Raw genomic sequence first — 18,681 nt, 5'->3', positions numbered from 1 at the left:
TTCCCTTCTCTTTTCCTCCGCTAGGGTGGATGGGTCATATCAAGATGCTGGGCCCTCTGCCTCCCCTCCCTTGCATGCCACCCCTCACTCTCTCCCCTCTCTCATTTCTCTTCCCTTGCATGCCTCTCCCTCCATCCCTTTCCTCTCCCTCCCTCTCTTCTCTTGCATGCCACTCCTCCCTCTCCTTCCCTCTCCCTCGTGTGTATGTGTGTGTATGTGTTTCACTTCCACTCGAGTTACTGCCTATGTACTGTTTTCACTGCTCATACCTGGCCATCTGAGTGAACATTCTAAGCAGCACGAACATTCTAAGGGTGACAGTTACACACAGGCAGCTGCATGTCCTTCACCATGGAGTGCCAGGAAAAAGGCATTTTACCTGGGCCAGGTGTGAAATTTCAGGTATGTGAACATCTAAAAACACTCTCACCTGGCTGACTATAGTGGCTGGGAATTTTCAGAGGAATTGGCCCAGCAGTTACTGAGGTATACTGTCATCAACAAAAACACTGTTAGCTTTTGGCCAGGCAGTATGCTTCCAAATGTGTCCTCTACTGCAAAAAAACACTACCCACTCTCAACTACCATGAATCAGGTTGATAGTACAGAAAACAAAAGAGTACAGTGCAGTAAGGTAGGAAAGGTTATTGTAGCCTGCTTTTGGATTGGCTGAAAGCATTCTTTATTTAGAACTCAAGGTCACAAAGAACTCAACTTATTTAGAGCTCAACTTTATCTAGAATTCAAGGTCACAAAGGAAGGAGGGCTGAACCAACTTTTCAGTAAGGAACATAGTTCCGCTTGATACAATGGCTTCTGTGATGAAGACTAGAACTGTGCACTTTGCTGTCATTCATCAAATTTGATGGGACTTTGCTAGTTACAAATGCATTGGGAGGGGCTAGGAAGGCAAGGGACCTGGTAAGATGGGTACCTTTCCCCAAGAGTAGAGAAATGTTTCAAGTTGCTGCCACTACATTATAATAATTAAATGCTTTCATTACTGCTTACAATGGGCAGCCATGTTAGTATGTCTGTAGCAGGAGAAAGCAGCAAGAGTCCAGCAGCTCATTAAAGACTTAACAACATTTCTGGCAGGGTATGATCTTTCATGAGTCATAGTTCACTTCTTCAAATACATCTAGGATTTGAGTTCATCCATCCTTAAGTAGAGAAGAATGAATTCAGATACCCAACGGCAATAGCATGTAAATGTCAATACCAGGTAAATGACATTAGCAGGCATGAGGGGTAGTAGGCATGGGAGAAACTGCTTATATTTTACATTGGGGCACAGTACACAGTAAATTACTGAGATGTGGACTAAGCTTTAGTTTACATCTGCCGAGTGTTCAAGTTACACAAGAAGATTTTTCTTGCTTTTCTACAGCCATGCTATTTTCTGTACCTGATTCTGAATTTATCCTTAAAAGTTTTTAGCTAGGGTGAAGATCCAAGGAAAAATCATACTTAATCTGAGGAATAGGGTATGAAACACAACCATTTCTTACCTCCAGCGACGAGTCCGGATTCCCCTAATTGAATAGCAACGCCAAAACCTCCAAGTTTTACAGGTGCTGAATTTTCCTTTGAGGCAAGCAGTACACAGTGTGGCTGAAAAGACAAAATCCCTCTGACATTTAAATACAAACGATGACATTCTATAAAGAAATTATTATGGCAACAGAAAATATGCTAAAATGGTTATGCCTCTCATTTTATATTCTTTAGGCCTTGATGTCTGTCACATGCACCACATTTTCTATTTTTTCACTGGTGCTGGTCTTCAAAGAATTCTTTTCAGCATTCATGAAAGAGATAACATGCAGCTCTAATAGTAGGAAGACTGGAAAGACAGTCAATTATATTAACTGGCTTACTGGCTATCGTTCTTATTTGTTCAAGTCACCTTGAATGCCACAAAGGAGAACTTGGTGATGGCTTACTACACAGGTGGAAAATAATGTGGAGTATTTTTTTCTGTTACATTCACAATAAAACAGGTTTTCGTTTTAGGTTTGTGTTATTTTGTGTTATAATGTGTTATTTTTTTCTAATTAGGATAAAAAACATTTTTGTCAAGGACATATTCAACTTGTCTTTTAAAAGGCAAAGAAATGTTATCCTGAATTGTAATTTTATTACATTTTATTACAGTATATTTGGATCAATATTTTCACTAGGTCGATTGTACTCACCCTGCCAACACTGTACAAATTATAAAATATTCTATACAGATATAATAACTTTATGTATTTATTTATTATTGGACTTATAAGTCACACTTCACCTTATGGACTCAGAGTGATTTCCAGTCTTTCATAATAACACAATACAATACAACTGAGTATAAATAAGATATAAAATTTAAACTTTACATTCTAATCTAAACTGATGGCAAAATAATTACAATAATTCCATAACTAATCAGGAGAACACATCAGGTGAGAAAAACAGAAAAAATACAAGAAATAAAATAGAATGGAAAAGGGGAGGCCACAATGATGGAAACAACATTAGCTACTGTAACCATGTACCTAGTGAAACTACTCTCTCTTACAAGCCCTGCGGAACTGCCTCAGATCCCACAGGGCCCTGGTCTTGCGAGACAGAGCACTCTACCAGGTGAGGGCTAGGGCTGAAAGATTCCTGACCCTGTATGAGATTAGCTGGACCTCCCTCAGGTCAGGAATCATCAGCAAATTTTCATTTGCTGACTGCAGCAATCCTTGAATAAGACAGATTTTTAAAACTATACTACTTAATTAAAGTAAGACTCTCAATATTGCATTAGTTTCAGCGGATAGCCACATAAGGACATAAGAACATAAGAACAAGCCAGCTGGATCAGACCAAAGTCCATCTAGTCCAGCTCTCTGCTACTCGCAGTGGCCCACCAGGTGCCTTTGGGAGCTCGCATGTAGGATGTGAACGCAATGGCCTTCTGCAGCTGTTGCTCCCGATCACCTGGTCTGTTAAGGCATTTGCAATCTCAGATCAAAGAGGATCAAGATTGGTAGCCATAAATCGACTTCTCCTCCATAAATCTGTCCAAGCCCCTTTTAAAGCTATCCAGGTTAGTGGCCATCACCACCTCCTGTGGCAGCATATTCCAAACACCAATCACACGTTGCGTGAAGAATTGTTTCCTTTTATTAGTCCTAATTCTTCCCCCCAGCATTTTCAATGAATGCCCCCTCGTTCTAGTATTGTGAGAAAGAGAGAAAAATTTCTCTCTGTCAACATTTTCTACCCATGCATAATTTTGTAGACTTCAATCATATCCCCCCTCAGCCGCCTGGGGGGGGGGCGGGGGGGGGGGGGGGGGGGGGGGGGGGGGGGAGGCGGGGGGGGGGGGGGGGGGGGGGGGGTTGGAGGGGGGGGGGGGGGGGGGGGGGGTGGAGGGGGGGGGGTGGGGGGGGGGGGGGGGGGGGGCTGGGGGGGGGGGGGGGCGTCGGGGGGTGGGGGGGGTGGGCGGGCGCGGCTGGGGGTGGGGGGGGCGGGGTGGGGGGGGGGTGGGGGGGGGGGGGGGTGGGGGGGGGGGGGGGTGGGGGTGGGGGGGGGGGGGGGGGGGGGGGGGGGGGGGGGGGGGGGGGGGTTTTGGGGGGGGGGGGGGTGGGGGGGGGGGGTAGGGTGGGGTGGGGGGGGGGGGGGGGGGGGGGGGGGTGGGGGGGGGGGGGGGTGGGGGGGGGGGGGGGTGGGGGGGGGGGGGGGTGGGGGGGGGGGGGGGTGGGGGGGGGGGGGGGTGGGGGGGGGGGGGGGTGGGGGGGGGGGGGGGTGGGGGGGGGGGGGGGTGGGGGGGGGGGGGGGTGGGGGGGGGGGGGGGTGGGGGGGGGGGGGGGTGGGGGGGGGGGGGGGTGGGGGGGGGGGGGGGTGGGGGGGGGGGGGGGTGGGGGGGGGGGGGGGTGGGGGGGGGGGGGGGTGGGGGGGGGGGGGGGTGGGGGGGGGGGGGGGTGGGGGGGGGGGGGGGTGGGGGGGGGGGGGGGTGGGGGGGGGGGGGGGTGGGGGGGGGGGGGGGTGGGGGGGGGGGGGGGTGGGGGGGGGGGGGGGTGGGGGGGGGGGGGGGTGGGGGGGGGGGGGGGTGGGGGGGGGGGGGGGTGGGGGGGGGGGGGGGTGGGGGGGGGGGGGGGTGGGGGGGGGGGGGGGTGGGGGGGGGGGGGGGTGGGGGGGGGGGGGGGTGGGGGGGGGGGGGGGTGGGGGGGGGGGGGGGTGGGGGGGGGGGGGGGTGGGGGGGGGGGGGGGTGGGGGGGGGGGGGGGTGGGGGGGGGGGGGGGTGGGGGGGGGGGGGGGTGGGGGGGGGGGGGGGTGGGGGGGGGGGGGGGTGGGGGGGGGGGGGGGTGGGGGGGGGGGGGGGTGGGGGGGGGGGGGGGTGGGGGGGGGGGGGGGTGGGGGGGGGGGGGGGTGGGGGGGGGGGGGGGTGGGGGGGGGGGGGGGTGGGGGGGGGGGGGGGTGGGGGGGGGGGGGGGTGGGGGGGGGGGGGGGTGGGGGGGGGGGGGGGTGGGGGGGGGGGGGGGTGGGGGGGGGGGGGGGTGGGGGGGGGGGGGGGTGGGGGGGGGGGGGGGTGGGGGGGGGGGGGGGTGGGGGGGGGGGGGGGTGGGGGGGGGGGGGGGTGGGGGGGGGGGGGGGTGGGGGGGGGGGGGGGTGGGGGGGGGGGGGGGTGGGGGGGGGGGGGGGTGGGGGGGGGGGGGGGTGGGGGGGGGGGGGGGTGGGGGGGGGGGGGGGTGGGGGGGGGGGGGGGTGGGGGGGGGGGGGGGTGGGGGGGGGGGGGGGTGGGGGGGGGGGGGGGTGGGGGGGGGGGGGGGTGGGGGGGGGGGGGGGTGGGGGGGGGGGGGGGTGGGGGGGGGGGGGGGTGGGGGGGGGGGGGGGTGGGGGGGGGGGGGGGTGGGGGGGGGGGGGGGTGGGGGGGGGGGGGGGTGGGGGGGGGGGGGGGTGGGGGGGGGGGGGGGTGGGGGGGGGGGGGGGTGGGGGGGGGGGGGGGTGGGGGGGGGGGGGGGTGGGGGGGGGGGGGGGTGGGGGGGGGGGGGGGTGGGGGGGGGGGGGGGTGGGGGGGGGGGGGGGTGGGGGGGGGGGGGGGTGGGGGGGGGGGGGGGTGGGGGGGGGGGGGGGTGGGGGGGGGGGGGGGTGGGGGGGGGGGGGGGTGGGGGGGGGGGGGGGTGGGGGGGGGGGGGGGTGGGGGGGGGGGGGGGTGGGGGGGGGGGGGGGTGGGGGGGGGGGGGGGTGGGGGGGGGGGGGGGTGGGGGGGGGGGGGGGTGGGGGGGGGGGGGGGTGGGGGGGGGGGGGGGTGGGGGGGGGGGGGGGTGGGGGGGGGGGGGGGTGGGGGGGGGGGGGGGTGGGGGGGGGGGGGGGTGGGGGGGGGGGGGGGTGGGGGGGGGGGGGGGTGGGGGGGGGGGGGGGTGGGGGGGGGGGGGGGTGGGGGGGGGGGGGGGTGGGGGGGGGGGGGGGTGGGGGGGGGGGGGGGTGGGGGGGGGGGGGGGTGGGGGGGGGGGGGGGTGGGGGGGGGGGGGGGTGGGGGGGGGGGGGGGTGGGGGGGGGGGGGGGTGGGGGGGGGGGGGGGTGGGGGGGGGGGGGGGTGGGGGGGGGGGGGGGTGGGGGGGGGGGGGGGTGGGGGGGGGGGGGGGTGGGGGGGGGGGGGGGTGGGGGGGGGGGGGGGTGGGGGGGGGGGGGGGTGGGGGGGGGGGGGGGTGGGGGGGGGGGGGGGTGGGGGGGGGGGGGGGTGGGGGGGGGGGGGGGTGGGGGGGGGGGGGGGTGGGGGGGGGGGGGGGTGGGGGGGGGGGGGGGTGGGGGGGGGGGGGGGTGGGGGGGGGGGGGGGTGGGGGGGGGGGGGGGTGGGGGGGGGGGGGGGTGGGGGGGGGGGGGGGTGGGGGGGGGGGGGGGTGGGGGGGGGGGGGGGTGGGGGGGGGGGGGGGTGGGGGGGGGGGGGGGTGGGGGGGGGGGGGGGTGGGGGGGGGGGGGGGTGGGGGGGGGGGGGGGTGGGGGGGGGGGGGGGTGGGGGGGGGGGGGGGTGGGGGGGGGGGGGGGTGGGGGGGGGGGGGGGTGGGGGGGGGGGGGGGTGGGGGGGGGGGGGGGTGGGGGGGGGGGGGGGTGGGGGGGGGGGGGGGTGGGGGGGGGGGGGGGTGGGGGGGGGGGGGGGTGGGGGGGGGGGGGGGTGGGGGGGGGGGGGGGTGGGGGGGGGGGGGGGTGGGGGGGGGGGGGGGTGGGGGGGGGGGGGGGTGGGGGGGGGGGGGGGTGGGGGGGGGGGGGGGTGGGGGGGGGGGGGGGTGGGGGGGGGGGGGGGTGGGGGGGGGGGGGGGTGGGGGGGGGGGGGGGTGGGGGGGGGGGGGGGTGGGGGGGGGGGGGGGTGGGGGGGGGGGGGGGTGGGGGGGGGGGGGGGTGGGGGGGGGGGGGGGTGGGGGGGGGGGGGGGTGGGGGGGGGGGGGGGTGGGGGGGGGGGGGGGTGGGGGGGGGGGGGGGTGGGGGGGGGGGGGGGTGGGGGGGGGGGGGGGTGGGGGGGGGGGGGGGTGGGGGGGGGGGGGGGTGGGGGGGGGGGGGGGTGGGGGGGGGGGGGGGTGGGGGGGGGGGGGGGTGGGGGGGGGGGGGGGTGGGGGGGGGGGGGGGTGGGGGGGGGGGGGGGTGGGGGGGGGGGGGGGTGGGGGGGGGGGGGGGTGGGGGGGGGGGGGGGTGGGGGGGGGGGGGGGTGGGGGGGGGGGGGGGTGGGGGGGGGGGGGGGTGGGGGGGGGGGGGGGTGGGGGGGGGGGGGGGTGGGGGGGGGGGGGGGTGGGGGGGGGGGGGGGTGGGGGGGGGGGGGGGTGGGGGGGGGGGGGGGTGGGGGGGGGGGGGGGTGGGGGGGGGGGGGGGTGGGGGGGGGGGGGGGTGGGGGGGGGGGGGGGTGGGGGGGGGGGGGGGTGGGGGGGGGGGGGGGTGGGGGGGGGGGGGGGTGGGGGGGGGGGGGGGTGGGGGGGGGGGGGGGTGGGGGGGGGGGGGGGTGGGGGGGGGGGGGGGTGGGGGGGGGGGGGGGTGGGGGGGGGGGGGGGTGGGGGGGGGGGGGGGTGGGGGGGGGGGGGGGTGGGGGGGGGGGGGGGTGGGGGGGGGGGGGGGTGGGGGGGGGGGGGGGTGGGGGGGGGGGGGGGTGGGGGGGGGGGGGGGTGGGGGGGGGGGGGGGTGGGGGGGGGGGGGGGTGGGGGGGGGGGGGGGTGGGGGGGGGGGGGGGTGGGGGGGGGGGGGGGTGGGGGGGGGGGGGGGTGGGGGGGGGGGGGGGTGGGGGGGGGGGGGGGTGGGGGGGGGGGGGGGTGGGGGGGGGGGGGGGTGGGGGGGGGGGGGGGTGGGGGGGGGGGGGGGTGGGGGGGGGGGGGGGTGGGGGGGGGGGGGGGTGGGGGGGGGGGGGGGTGGGGGGGGGGGGGGGTGGGGGGGGGGGGGGGTGGGGGGGGGGGGGGGTGGGGGGGGGGGGGGGTGGGGGGGGGGGGGGGTGGGGGGGGGGGGGGGTGGGGGGGGGGGGGGGTGGGGGGGGGGGGGGGTGGGGGGGGGGGGGGGTGGGGGGGGGGGGGGGTGGGGGGGGGGGGGGGTGGGGGGGGGGGGGGGTGGGGGGGGGGGGGGGTGGGGGGGGGGGGGGGTGGGGGGGGGGGGGGGTGGGGGGGGGGGGGGGTGGGGGGGGGGGGGGGTGGGGGGGGGGGGGGGTGGGGGGGGGGGGGGGTGGGGGGGGGGGGGGGTGGGGGGGGGGGGGGGTGGGGGGGGGGGGGGGTGGGGGGGGGGGGGGGTGGGGGGGGGGGGGGGTGGGGGGGGGGGGGGGTGGGGGGGGGGGGGGGTGGGGGGGGGGGGGGGTGGGGGGGGGGGGGGGTGGGGGGGGGGGGGGGTGGGGGGGGGGGGGGGTGGGGGGGGGGGGGGGTGGGGGGGGGGGGGGGTGGGGGGGGGGGGGGGTGGGGGGGGGGGGGGGTGGGGGGGGGGGGGGGTGGGGGGGGGGGGGGGTGGGGGGGGGGGGGGGTGGGGGGGGGGGGGGGTGGGGGGGGGGGGGGGTGGGGGGGGGGGGGGGTGGGGGGGGGGGGGGGTGGGGGGGGGGGGGGGTGGGGGGGGGGGGGGGTGGGGGGGGGGGGGGGTGGGGGGGGGGGGGGGTGGGGGGGGGGGGGGGTGGGGGGGGGGGGGGGTGGGGGGTGGGGGGGGGTGGGCGGTTCGGGGGGTGGGGATGGGGGGGGGTGGGGGGGGGGGGTGTGGGTGGGGGGGGGGGTTGGGGGGTTTGGGTGGGGTGGGGGTTGGGGGGGGGGGGGGGGGGGGGGGGGGGGGGGGGGGGGGTGGGGGGGGGTGGTGGTGGGGGTGGGGGGGGGGGGTGGGGGGGGGGGGGTCAAGAGAACGCACACGTTCCTTGAGTGCCAGGAGCTCATTGCAGCCACACTGGTCTTGCAGTAGAACAGCCAGATTTGAATCCAATAGCACCTCAGGGACAAATGGAGCTTTGACACTCTGAAGTTTATATCCTAAGAACCTTGCTGGTGTCCACGGTGCTTCCAGTCTAAACACTGCATTAGTAATTTAGACTACCAGTATTACCATTTTAATAACAAAACATACATACCATGTAAAACTGTATAATTTTAAACCTTTCAAAAGCTCATGTTCTGACTGTCCACAATTATATTCTAAACACACGTACTACTGTTTGTAAAAGCAGCAACTCATTTCAGATTTTGATGCCTGTGAACCAAATATATTTTTCAATATATGAATAAGGGTATAATTAAGACACTAGTTATAATTATTTCAGAAGGTGGGTTCTGCTTTTCCTGTTTATCTAAAAGCACAGATTTTTTACAGAACACCTTCCTTTCTGAGCCCCCAAACTGTACTTTTGATTGCCTCAGAAATAGATTGAGGTTTTCTCTGTAGGAGGATAGAAAAGAAATTACAATATTGTCCCTCCTTTTAAACAAAGCAGTAAAACCATAACTGTAAGATAGACCAGCAATAAACATAAGGGCAGTGTTAAAACAAGTCAAATACAAACCAGATAAAATTACCAGAACAAACGTGGATTCATACTAAACCACCTTACAAAATAAACTTCTAAAGTATTTTTTATTTTGTCTTCCAGAAAGAAGACTAGCAATCAGAGCCTCTCTCCCATCAAGCACTGCTGCTGTACAAACATGCATTAACTCAATGAGGCTTGAACTTGGAAGGAGACTTTAAAGCAGTAGAGTTTTATGGACTGCTTGAAATGAATGCAATTAAATTACACACCCCAGCGAGGCACTTACTCTTGTATATCTTAGCAATGGTCTAAACACTGGGAATGGTGGTCTGAGCCTAATTTTTTGGAACTTCTAAAATTGAAGTCTATTTTTTGTTAATTTGCTTAGAGGAGGAGGGTAGTTATAGTTACATGAAACAAAATGTTCCAATAAAATAAATAGCTGTTACTCCAAACTTGACTATAAACCTTTACTTAGAAAAAGCAAGATTTTGCACATTTAGTAAAACTTTGCTAGGAGAGAAGTACATTTGAATTTATAAGTAAAGCAAATCAAAATTTTCCATATAAACTGACAGCAAAGTATTTAACAGACCCTTTTTATTGTTCTTCCATTTTACTGCAGGTAAGAACAGCATTCATTAACAGATATCTTTGCAGTGAACTTTTGTTAAGGATTCTGGCTTTCATACTGAATGTATGGCTACTTCCGCATGGCCATGCTGAGGGTGTGTGTGTGTTGGCATATACGATGCCGACACACACCCTGGGATCATTTGCACGAACGGTCCCGGTAAAGACAGGGAAGACGGCGCAGCGCTGTGCTGTCGCCCGATCGACTTACCTTCCCTGCGACCTTCCGGTGCGTCGCCGAGGCCAGGGGACATGCCCCCTGCCCTGCGCAACCGCTCTGGAGTCGCAGGGCAGGGGGGCGTGTCCCCAGGCCTTGGTGACGCGCCGGAAGGTTGCATGGAAGGTAAGTCGATCGGAAAGGGGGGGATGGCGCCTTCCAGCCACTGTTTTTTGTTTTCCTATTTATGCATTGAGTAATGTTTTATCATTGGGCTGACTGGTAATATTACTGCTGTGTGTGTTTTTCTGTGCGCTTACTGCAAAGAGAATTTTATTTGCTTACTGTTGCTGTTCCAGACATTCTACTAATCTTTTGTCTCCCCTTTCAAATACTGTATCATTACTGTACCAAAACACAAGACTACCAGGCTTGACTTTCTAAAGATTTTGGGAAATCTAGTGCGGTTAGGTTTGATTGTGGGAAACATAGTGCGGTTAGGGTTGATTAGCCTGGATGGTTAAGTCAAAACTAACAGATCTGCACAGCAATCTAAAGTGGTAACAAGAAATCAAAGTATATGTTTTTGTTTCATAGTATGGATTGTTGCAGTTATAAGCATGTAATGATGCTTGTTTAATCTAATGGGAAGGAAAATGAGAATTCCACACTATGCTTCCATTACAGAGAAAGGCAAATTCAAAACTGAAAGCTGGTTTAAATTATATCCTTGTTGTAATATCTTGAATTGTTTTGATTTTCTTTAAACAATTTTACGTTAATACTGCAAACAACCTTTCAAACACTTCGATGAGAAAACAGTTTCCCATTACTAACAAGCATATTACCATACCAAGAAATTCTTGTATTATACTTACCATTTTCACATTTTTTCTTATTTTCCTTAACCATTTATTTACATCAATTCACAACTATTTTTTTGTTATTGGAAACAAGGTCACCCATTGAGCTTCCACATCAGAATGGAGATTCAAGGTTGCAGTTAGAAACTCTAACCACTGCACCATGCTGGTTTTTGTAGGGGGGCTACCACTGAACAGAAGCAAGCAGCTAAGGCCTAGGTGAGTCATGTAAGTCACATGGTAGCAAGTCACCCAGTGGTTGCTGGCTGGTCTAGCCTTAAAGGGTTCTCCCTCAAAGGTCAAAACAACCCTGAAAAGGGCCCTGACCCCCCTACCGTTTACTGACAGAACATCATTATGGATTTCTCACATGGATTTCTCTTGCCCACTTGACATGGGTGTTCTTTTAAAGATTTCAGATTTTTCTGAAAATCTGAGGCATTTTTCCAGTTTATAGAAAGATCTGACTTGTCCATTCAGGACTCTAATCTGTAGATTTAAGTATCTTCAGATGGTCAAGTTGAGAATTAGACATATTGATCCTAATCTAAAAAAGAAAAATACAAAGACCATTCACTATAATGTACCAGATTTTGCTTTAAAAGTGGGCATTTATTATTGCAAGATAAATATTCCATGTTCTAGTTCAGCTGAGGATTAATGATATTTTAATGATCTCTAATTCAGCACATTAATGCTGAATTCCCCTTTGCAGTTGTTCTTGCGGGAGAATAACTCATCATTAACAGAATTTCTTGGAATATTCTTGCAGTGACAGTTCATGACTCTGCAAATGCTTCCTTCAGATATTTTTGCAAATGCAGCAAAAATGTCAAGATGACTTGTTCATTTAATATTAAAAAGAAAATTACATCCTCTTTGTAATTTGCTGTCCAAAGCAGCTACTTCATCTTGTATTATGGTAAATCCAACTATGCTTCCCTGCTTCCAATTCAGGTTTCAAAATGTATGGTGGTGGTGGTGGTAGTATTTGTTAAAACAATTAAAGGCCAACAAACAAACCAACAAACAAATATATAAAATGTTAACTACATTAATATCACATCATAAAACAAATTTTCAATTTCAGGGTATCCATGTCTATCCCCGTTATACCAGCAATATGTGATAACGCTGGAAAAATCCAGGAACATCTTTCATCTTTGTACAGTTCACAATCTAGGAAAATGTGAGTTAAAGACTCTACTTCCCTAGAGTTACATAGACAGGTTCTCAGTTCATATGAAATACCTTGAAATCTGCCCGTTAGAATGGGCGAAAGGAAGGCATTGAAGCGGGCTCTAAAGAACGCTTAATGGCATTTTGAAGACAGGATGTTTGAAAGATAGGGCGCTGCCGCACAGCCCCCCCGCCCCCAAAGATTTCAAGGGTTTATAGAAAAGAGGTCAAAAGTATGTTAACATTTCTAAAAATTACCATTTAGAGAATGACCTTGAAGAAGTAGTCTAAATGACTTTCCAATATTCTACCAACATTCAGACCATTTATATTCATAAGCTATCGTATTGATATCGAAGGATCTAAACACACAGTTCAAACAAAAGCGTACACTGAAAGCACTTGTGTCTACCTATACTTTTAACAATAAATGTGAAAGATGTCTCTGAGGCAGTCATGGAGAGCTAACTGACAGAGAATACAAGATTTCTCTGGATCACTAAGTTTTTATATGCTCTAAGCACCTTCCTACTGTTTTTAGGAGATTTACCTATTATCTAATAGAAGTTAGGAAGGAAATTTAAAATAAAAACAGATGCCCCTGGTTCCTCACTGACTAGTACAATTAATGAGAATCTTCATGTCCCTTTCTTTACCACAGGTAATAGCACTGGGGGGAGGACTGTTTTGTGGAAATGGTATAGGAACACATATTTAATTGTTTTCCCCAATTCCCTTTCAGCCTCTGTGCATGAGTTCAAGGAATATTAAATACATCAATGGATATCTGATCTACCCTCCTCTCTGATCTCTCTGATCTCTTATATCTCATCTGATTTGGTTCTAGTCTGTCTCTTAGTCTTGCTACAGATTTTAGTGCACACCATTAACAAAGCATTAGACAGCCAGGGAAGCAGCCAGCTGGCAGCATTTACTTCCACCCCCCCCCCTCGCCCCAGTCTGAAGCCTCACTGGCCATGTGCTAACACAAGAAAGCAAAACATCTGCCCCTGCATCCAGGCAGAACAAACAAATGGGATTTAACACACTGATACGTTAAAAAGTAAAGCTGTTCTTACAAGCTAGTGAATCAACAGTGTACTAGTGTAAGCAACTCACTGGAAAGACAGACCTATCAGCACTATCCTCTTTAGAAACACTACAAGTGGGGATTTACAAGGGCTTGCGGAAGGCATCTCATTCTCCCCCACACAGTATTTCTTCTTTCTCTTTCCTGAAAGCCTCTCCCAGCGGCGAAGCTCCCAGGGGGCAGGGTGTGTGCGACGCACCGGGCGCAAGGATTTGGATCGGGGGGGGGGCGCAAAATCCCCTGGGGGCCCCTGCGGCGCCCCCCTCCCCCCCACTCCCACTTACTTTAGAAAACCGAGCAGGCTGGAGAACAGGCCTTCCTGTTCTGGTTCCTGTTCTCTAGCCTGCTCAGTTTTCTAAAGTAAGGGGAGGGGGTAAGGGGGGCGCTGCGGGGGGGGGGGTAGCTACGCCTCTGGCCTCTCCTCTTTTCTTGCTTCCTGTTCTCCTTCCAGAGTTGCTAACCTCCAGGTGGGGCCTCAATATACCCTGGAATCACAACAGATCTTCTAACTACAGAGAGCCTGGGGTGCCAGATCTTGGAGTTTTAAAAGTGGGAGGGTGAGATTTGGAGGAAAGAAGTTACCTCAACAGGGTATAGTGCTATAAAGTCCACCTTCCAAAGCAGCCATTTTCTCCAGGTACCTGCCCTGTCATATGGACAAAAGTTGTGATTCCAGGTGATCTCTAGCCTGTAACTGGAGGTTGGCAAACCTACTTTTGCTGGAAGAAAAGATTGCTTTGGGACACAGGTGTCAAATTCGCGGGCCTCCAGATATTATGGACTACAGTTCCCATCATCCCCTGTCAACATGATGCTGGCAGGGGGTGATGGGAACTGTAGTCCATAACATCTGGAGGGCCACGAGTTTGACACCTATGCTTTGGGGGATGAAGTTTATGCCATTACACCCTTCAGCCCCCCCCCCCGCTCTTCTCAAGTTCCACCCTCCCCATGCTCCATCCTGTTGTGACAGCTGTTCATACATTATACTCTTGATTGATAGGTGGTCAAAAACCATTCTACTGTTGACCTAGGAGAGCAGCAGTTGAGAGTGGCAGCTGGAGGTTGCTAGGAAGTAGAGAAAGACAGTGATGTGGATTGAGGAGAATTCTGAGACAGTAGTCCTTCCCTGACGGAAATAGCTTCAAGAAAAGGGATGATTCCTATCAAGCATTAAAAAGGAATATTGGAACATGGGTGTATGTTCCTGCCACCACAGACTTTAGAAATGTTGTGTCAAAATAAACTTATGCCTTTTTATCTAAGGACTGCCAGTCAAATGATCTTTTGCAATACTTACAAATATCTATAGATAGAACGAAACAGTTACATTCTTGTGACAACTATCCACTGTATATAGTTAAACAAAGTTCCTTCATTCCTATCAACTTTTCACCTGCCAAGTTTAAACTTAAAACCTTCCTGACAGTTTGACTTGACAATTTCCCCATTAGAGTAAAATAAAACAGTTTATGTGCTGAGAATTCATACGAGCCTTTCATGAGCCATATTCAGACATACACTAACAAAGGGTTTTTTTTAGTTACTCAGCACCTTAGGCTGGATCAGAACACATCTATATATATCTCATACGTCTGGGTGTTGAGGACCCGCCATATATATATGTCTACTGTATGTATAATTCTTTACTTTTCCTTCTTTTTTCTTTCTTACTGTATATCTGTTGTTTCTTCTTCTCTGCTGTCTTTATTTATATTCTTAACGTCTTTTTAATTTGAAAACTAATAAACGCTATTTTTAAAAAGAATATGTGTTTTCAGAATATTCTCTTCTTCTCATGTGAAAAACCCCTTCCACCTATAGACAAAAAAATTATTTGGATAACCTCCCTAACACCTATCCCATTTTTAATTTTGAGAAATTTTTCAGAAGACCCAAATTTGTCAGTTTGATTTCCTTCATCCATATTCATTTTTCTAGCTCTCTGCACCTAGGACGAATCAGTACAATAATGTGACCTCTAGCCTCAGCGTGCCACCTGTTTTTTTAACAGAATAAATTCCAGGGTACATAAAAAGTGGCCTAAAGGAATGTGTGAGGTAGAGGCTTTTTTTCATTTGGTACTAACCAAATATCCTTCTCTTATGGTTGACAAGGGATAGTAGATAAAGGGCCTATGTATTTTAGAGATTTTTGAAGATACAATGATTCAGCATACATGTTAGGAATAACTGAGGTCTCTTCTCAGTGGAAGGTGAGCAGTATGGTTTAAAAAAAGGAAACAGGTTTTTCCCAGTGCAATGATAAGTGTACCTCTTTACACTTCCCTTTAAGAATAATGGCAGTCACTGATTTATAAAACAAAAATGATAGTTAGACACTATTGGATTGGAAACTGAGAACACATTAAAGTAAAAGCCATATTACTTTAAAATTCTACCTGAATAAATCTGGCTTCATCTACACAATTTTACCCCATGTTCCTTTTTTAAAAATCAAGCCAGATGGAATGAGATGGAACTGAGATGGAAGATGTGTTATCTATTTAGAGCAATGAAGTATGTGGTTTATCAAAGTTTGATTTAAGTAACAATGATGAAAAGCAATAAGTAGAAGTTTAATTTAGCACAAGTACTTAAGTGGCAATAGTCATACTATTCTAAAATTGCTACAATAGTCCACTGATTAAATAATTACATAAATAAAGAACCAAATTACTGTTTTCCTTATGACCACTCCAATTCTGGTAAAGGAAGAAGTAAATATTTCAAAAGCTGGTAAACCTCACAATATGGTATAGCAATTATGACAAAAGCAAGCCATATTCACCCAATTTTCCAGAACAGCTCTTTCTGATACAACTGGGCATTAGTTCAGAGCATGCACACCCCTTCCATCTATGGTATCAAGTGAAAGTTTTCTAGAAAATATAATGCTATGTTTTAATATCTATAATTAATGTGTCCAGCCGTTGTACACATTTTTACCTTTTTTAAAGCTTAGTTTTAAAATACAATATAACCTGCTTTTATCCAATAGCTTTTAAAAATTTTGCACCTATAAAACATCTCCTGTTGAAGCATTTATTCTAGCTTAGTAAGCCATCCAGGATACCACAGAGGTACTATTTCAAACCCTGGTCTGAAGCAGACTTCAGAAGGGAGGGAACGCGGCAGGATGATAAAGTAACACCACTAAGGACAAACCTACACCTATCAGAAAGACCAAGTCCCTAGCCTTTGTACCAGTGAGATATATGACAACTTCACAAGCGACAAAGCAGTGGCCTAAATGGACAACCAGCAACTGGTAGACTTAGATACTACAGCTTGTCCCATCAAAAAGTCTATCAATTGCATACATTTATGATCATAAAAAGGGAAAGCAAACTCTTGATTTTATCTATGTGATAATGGAGTACGCATAGCATGCGTTACAGAAATGGTAACCTGTTTGTGATTCATTTCACTTGTTTAACCATGAAAAATGGCATTCGTGGGAATTAAACATATCTTCAGCCCTCAAATGCTTGTCACAGCCCCTCCTCTTCCTTCCTATTTTTTTTCCTGGCAACTTTAAAAATATTGTTTATATATGGATATTTTAAAAACTAGTATCAATCAAAAAGTCGTAGAACGTGTACCTAATAAATCTTGCAGGTTCTAAATGTGGAGGGCATTTATTTATTTTTATTTATTTATTGTTTACATTTTTATACCGCCCCATCCCCTAGGGGCATCACAAAGCTTTTTTTGGCGGCATGTTATAAATATGTCCTTGGTGGCCATACAAGACCGCATTGTGTAAAATGATATATTGTTTTGGAACACTGATTATTTATACCAATACGTATTCCAGCATTTCAGCTCTGGGCGGTATTACCACAACCCCATATGCTAAATACATATACCAATGTACTATCTGTAATTGTGCCAGTAACAGTACATAACATGCAAGGTAAGACTAAGCAGGAACATTATATGTGCTATATCTCAGAGCAGAATATGGAGACAATTATAAAAGTCGTGTTAAATTTTGTTTTGGTTGCTGCTTTCTTTTTCACATTTGCTACAATGATATTACTCTCATTCGATTCTACTGCCAAATGCATAACTAAACAACAGAAGCATACTTATATCAGGGGGGGAAAGGATCAGATTGATAACAGTCTTAAAAGGAATATTCTAGTCACCCAAATTACATGGTCTGTCTTCTTCTTTATCATATATTTAGCCTTTAATGCACACTGGTGAAAACTGCCAAAGGGGAGAAAATTACGTAATAGAAGCAAAAAGTTTCCTTGCTTGGCTTGCTGCAGCCATAAATGTCTTGAATCCTGATTTTTTTTAAAAAAAAACTCATCTAAGAAAAATTTGAAGATTCTGAAGCAAGACCACCTCACAACCATAAATATAGGTGAACTTTGGATTGAAAATACTATACAATTTTGGAAGTTAAAACTGTTTCTTGAACTATTTTAATTAATTTTAAAAATCCTTTTGTGTATGCATTCATATTCTGCCAAACTAATTTTGGAGAGAAAACTCCAAGAATCACTGGAGTTTGCTTCACTTAGCAGAAATTTTTTTTAGTGTAACAAGTAGAATCATCACAAGATAAACCCTAGGCCCTTTCCACACCGTTTTGGCGGGGACCCTTCGCACAGGCGCCGCTGCCAAATTGATGCAGCGGCGCTCTGTTCCCGCCAAAATGGTGTTTTCAACAAATGATATTTTTAGCAAACGCCGGCTTCCATTCAGTGCCATGCGAACGGCACCAGGTGGAAGCTGGTGTTTCTCCCCCGGCCCTCCCAAACGTTGATTACCTCCGGTCTCCTTCCGTTGTGTTGTGGAGGCCAGGAGACATGCCTCCTGGCCTCCGACTCCAGGGTCGTTGCTCTGACCGGGGGGGAGGGTGTCCTGGCCTCCACAACGTGACAGAAGTAAGGAACATTTGGGAGCGGCACAGCCTGTGCGAAGGCTGCGCCACAGGCGGTGCATCCAGCGGGACTGTCCGTGCGAACGGTCCCACGGGGGTGTATTGACATAAACTATGCCGATGCACCCCTGCAAGCTGGCTGTGCGGAAAGGACCCTAGTCTGGAAATGAAAACTAGAAAAAATAAAATCCTATGACAATATAGTAATAAAGGCTTAGAAAACTGAGGCAAAAACAAAAGGCTAGTGGAATGTGCCACATATATTTGTTAACTTCACAACTGCTTTACAGTACTTTGTTGGTAATACTAATGATTCTGGTATTCCCAGGTACTGATTAGGAATTGACCCAGGAGATGAGGTTTTGACCCAGATACAATATGAATGCCTTCTGAAATGCCGTATTATAGCCTTACTATAACATAGTAGTCAGTGAATTTTGTTACATATGACTTACCTTCACATCCCTATGAATTATGTTATTATCATGACAATAACGTAGTGCTTCCAGTATCTGTCTCATGTAATGACTGCAAAAGAAAAATATAAATAGAATTATAAAACTTATAAACATTCACAAACACTGGAAAAATCTTTAAAGTGCAGAATAAAATGATAATATAAGTTATTACAATATTTAAATGGAATATAAACAAACACCTAGGAATAATACACAGTTCTCCCATTTAACAATATATTTTAATTTTTGAAGAACTTTGGCAGGCAGAAATGGAACACAATACCCTTTCCCTGGGAAGCAGCAGAAAAATATTATAAAATAACCCTGCCATGCCAAAAAGATTACCTCTATGGGGGTAGATGAAGAAAGGTGTGCATTGGAAAAGGTCACTTTACAATCCAATCCCCCAAAAAGAAAACTTCAAAGATTGTAGTAACTATTGTGGCATTTCATTAATTTCTTACATG

General features: G+C 53.7%; 1 protein-coding gene across 20 annotated transcripts in view; it reads right to left on the bottom strand.

The window, feature by feature from the left end:
* CASK (calcium/calmodulin dependent serine protein kinase) overlaps positions 1 to 18,681 on the bottom strand; it is a 199,529-nt gene that overhangs the window by 102,469 nt on the left and 78,379 nt on the right. For all 20 annotated transcript variants that reach the window (XM_048493384.1, XM_048493386.1, XM_048493380.1 and 17 more), the window contains exons 5-6: positions 18,212 to 18,284; positions 1,512 to 1,614 (exon numbers count right to left, since the gene is read on the bottom strand). In XM_048493384.1, coding sequence (XP_048349341.1) covers positions 1,512 to 1,614; positions 18,212 to 18,284 — 176 coding nt within the window. The remainder of the gene's footprint in view (positions 1 to 1,511; positions 1,615 to 18,211; positions 18,285 to 18,681) is intronic.

Source organism: Sphaerodactylus townsendi, linkage group LG04 (genome assembly GCF_021028975.2).
Source record: "Sphaerodactylus townsendi isolate TG3544 linkage group LG04, MPM_Stown_v2.3, whole genome shotgun sequence".
In the NCBI taxonomy this organism is placed as follows: domain Eukaryota; kingdom Metazoa; phylum Chordata; class Lepidosauria; order Squamata; family Sphaerodactylidae; genus Sphaerodactylus; species Sphaerodactylus townsendi.
The sequence above is the reverse complement of the archived record's forward strand: the minus strand, read 5'-3'. Positions and strand labels throughout refer to the sequence as shown.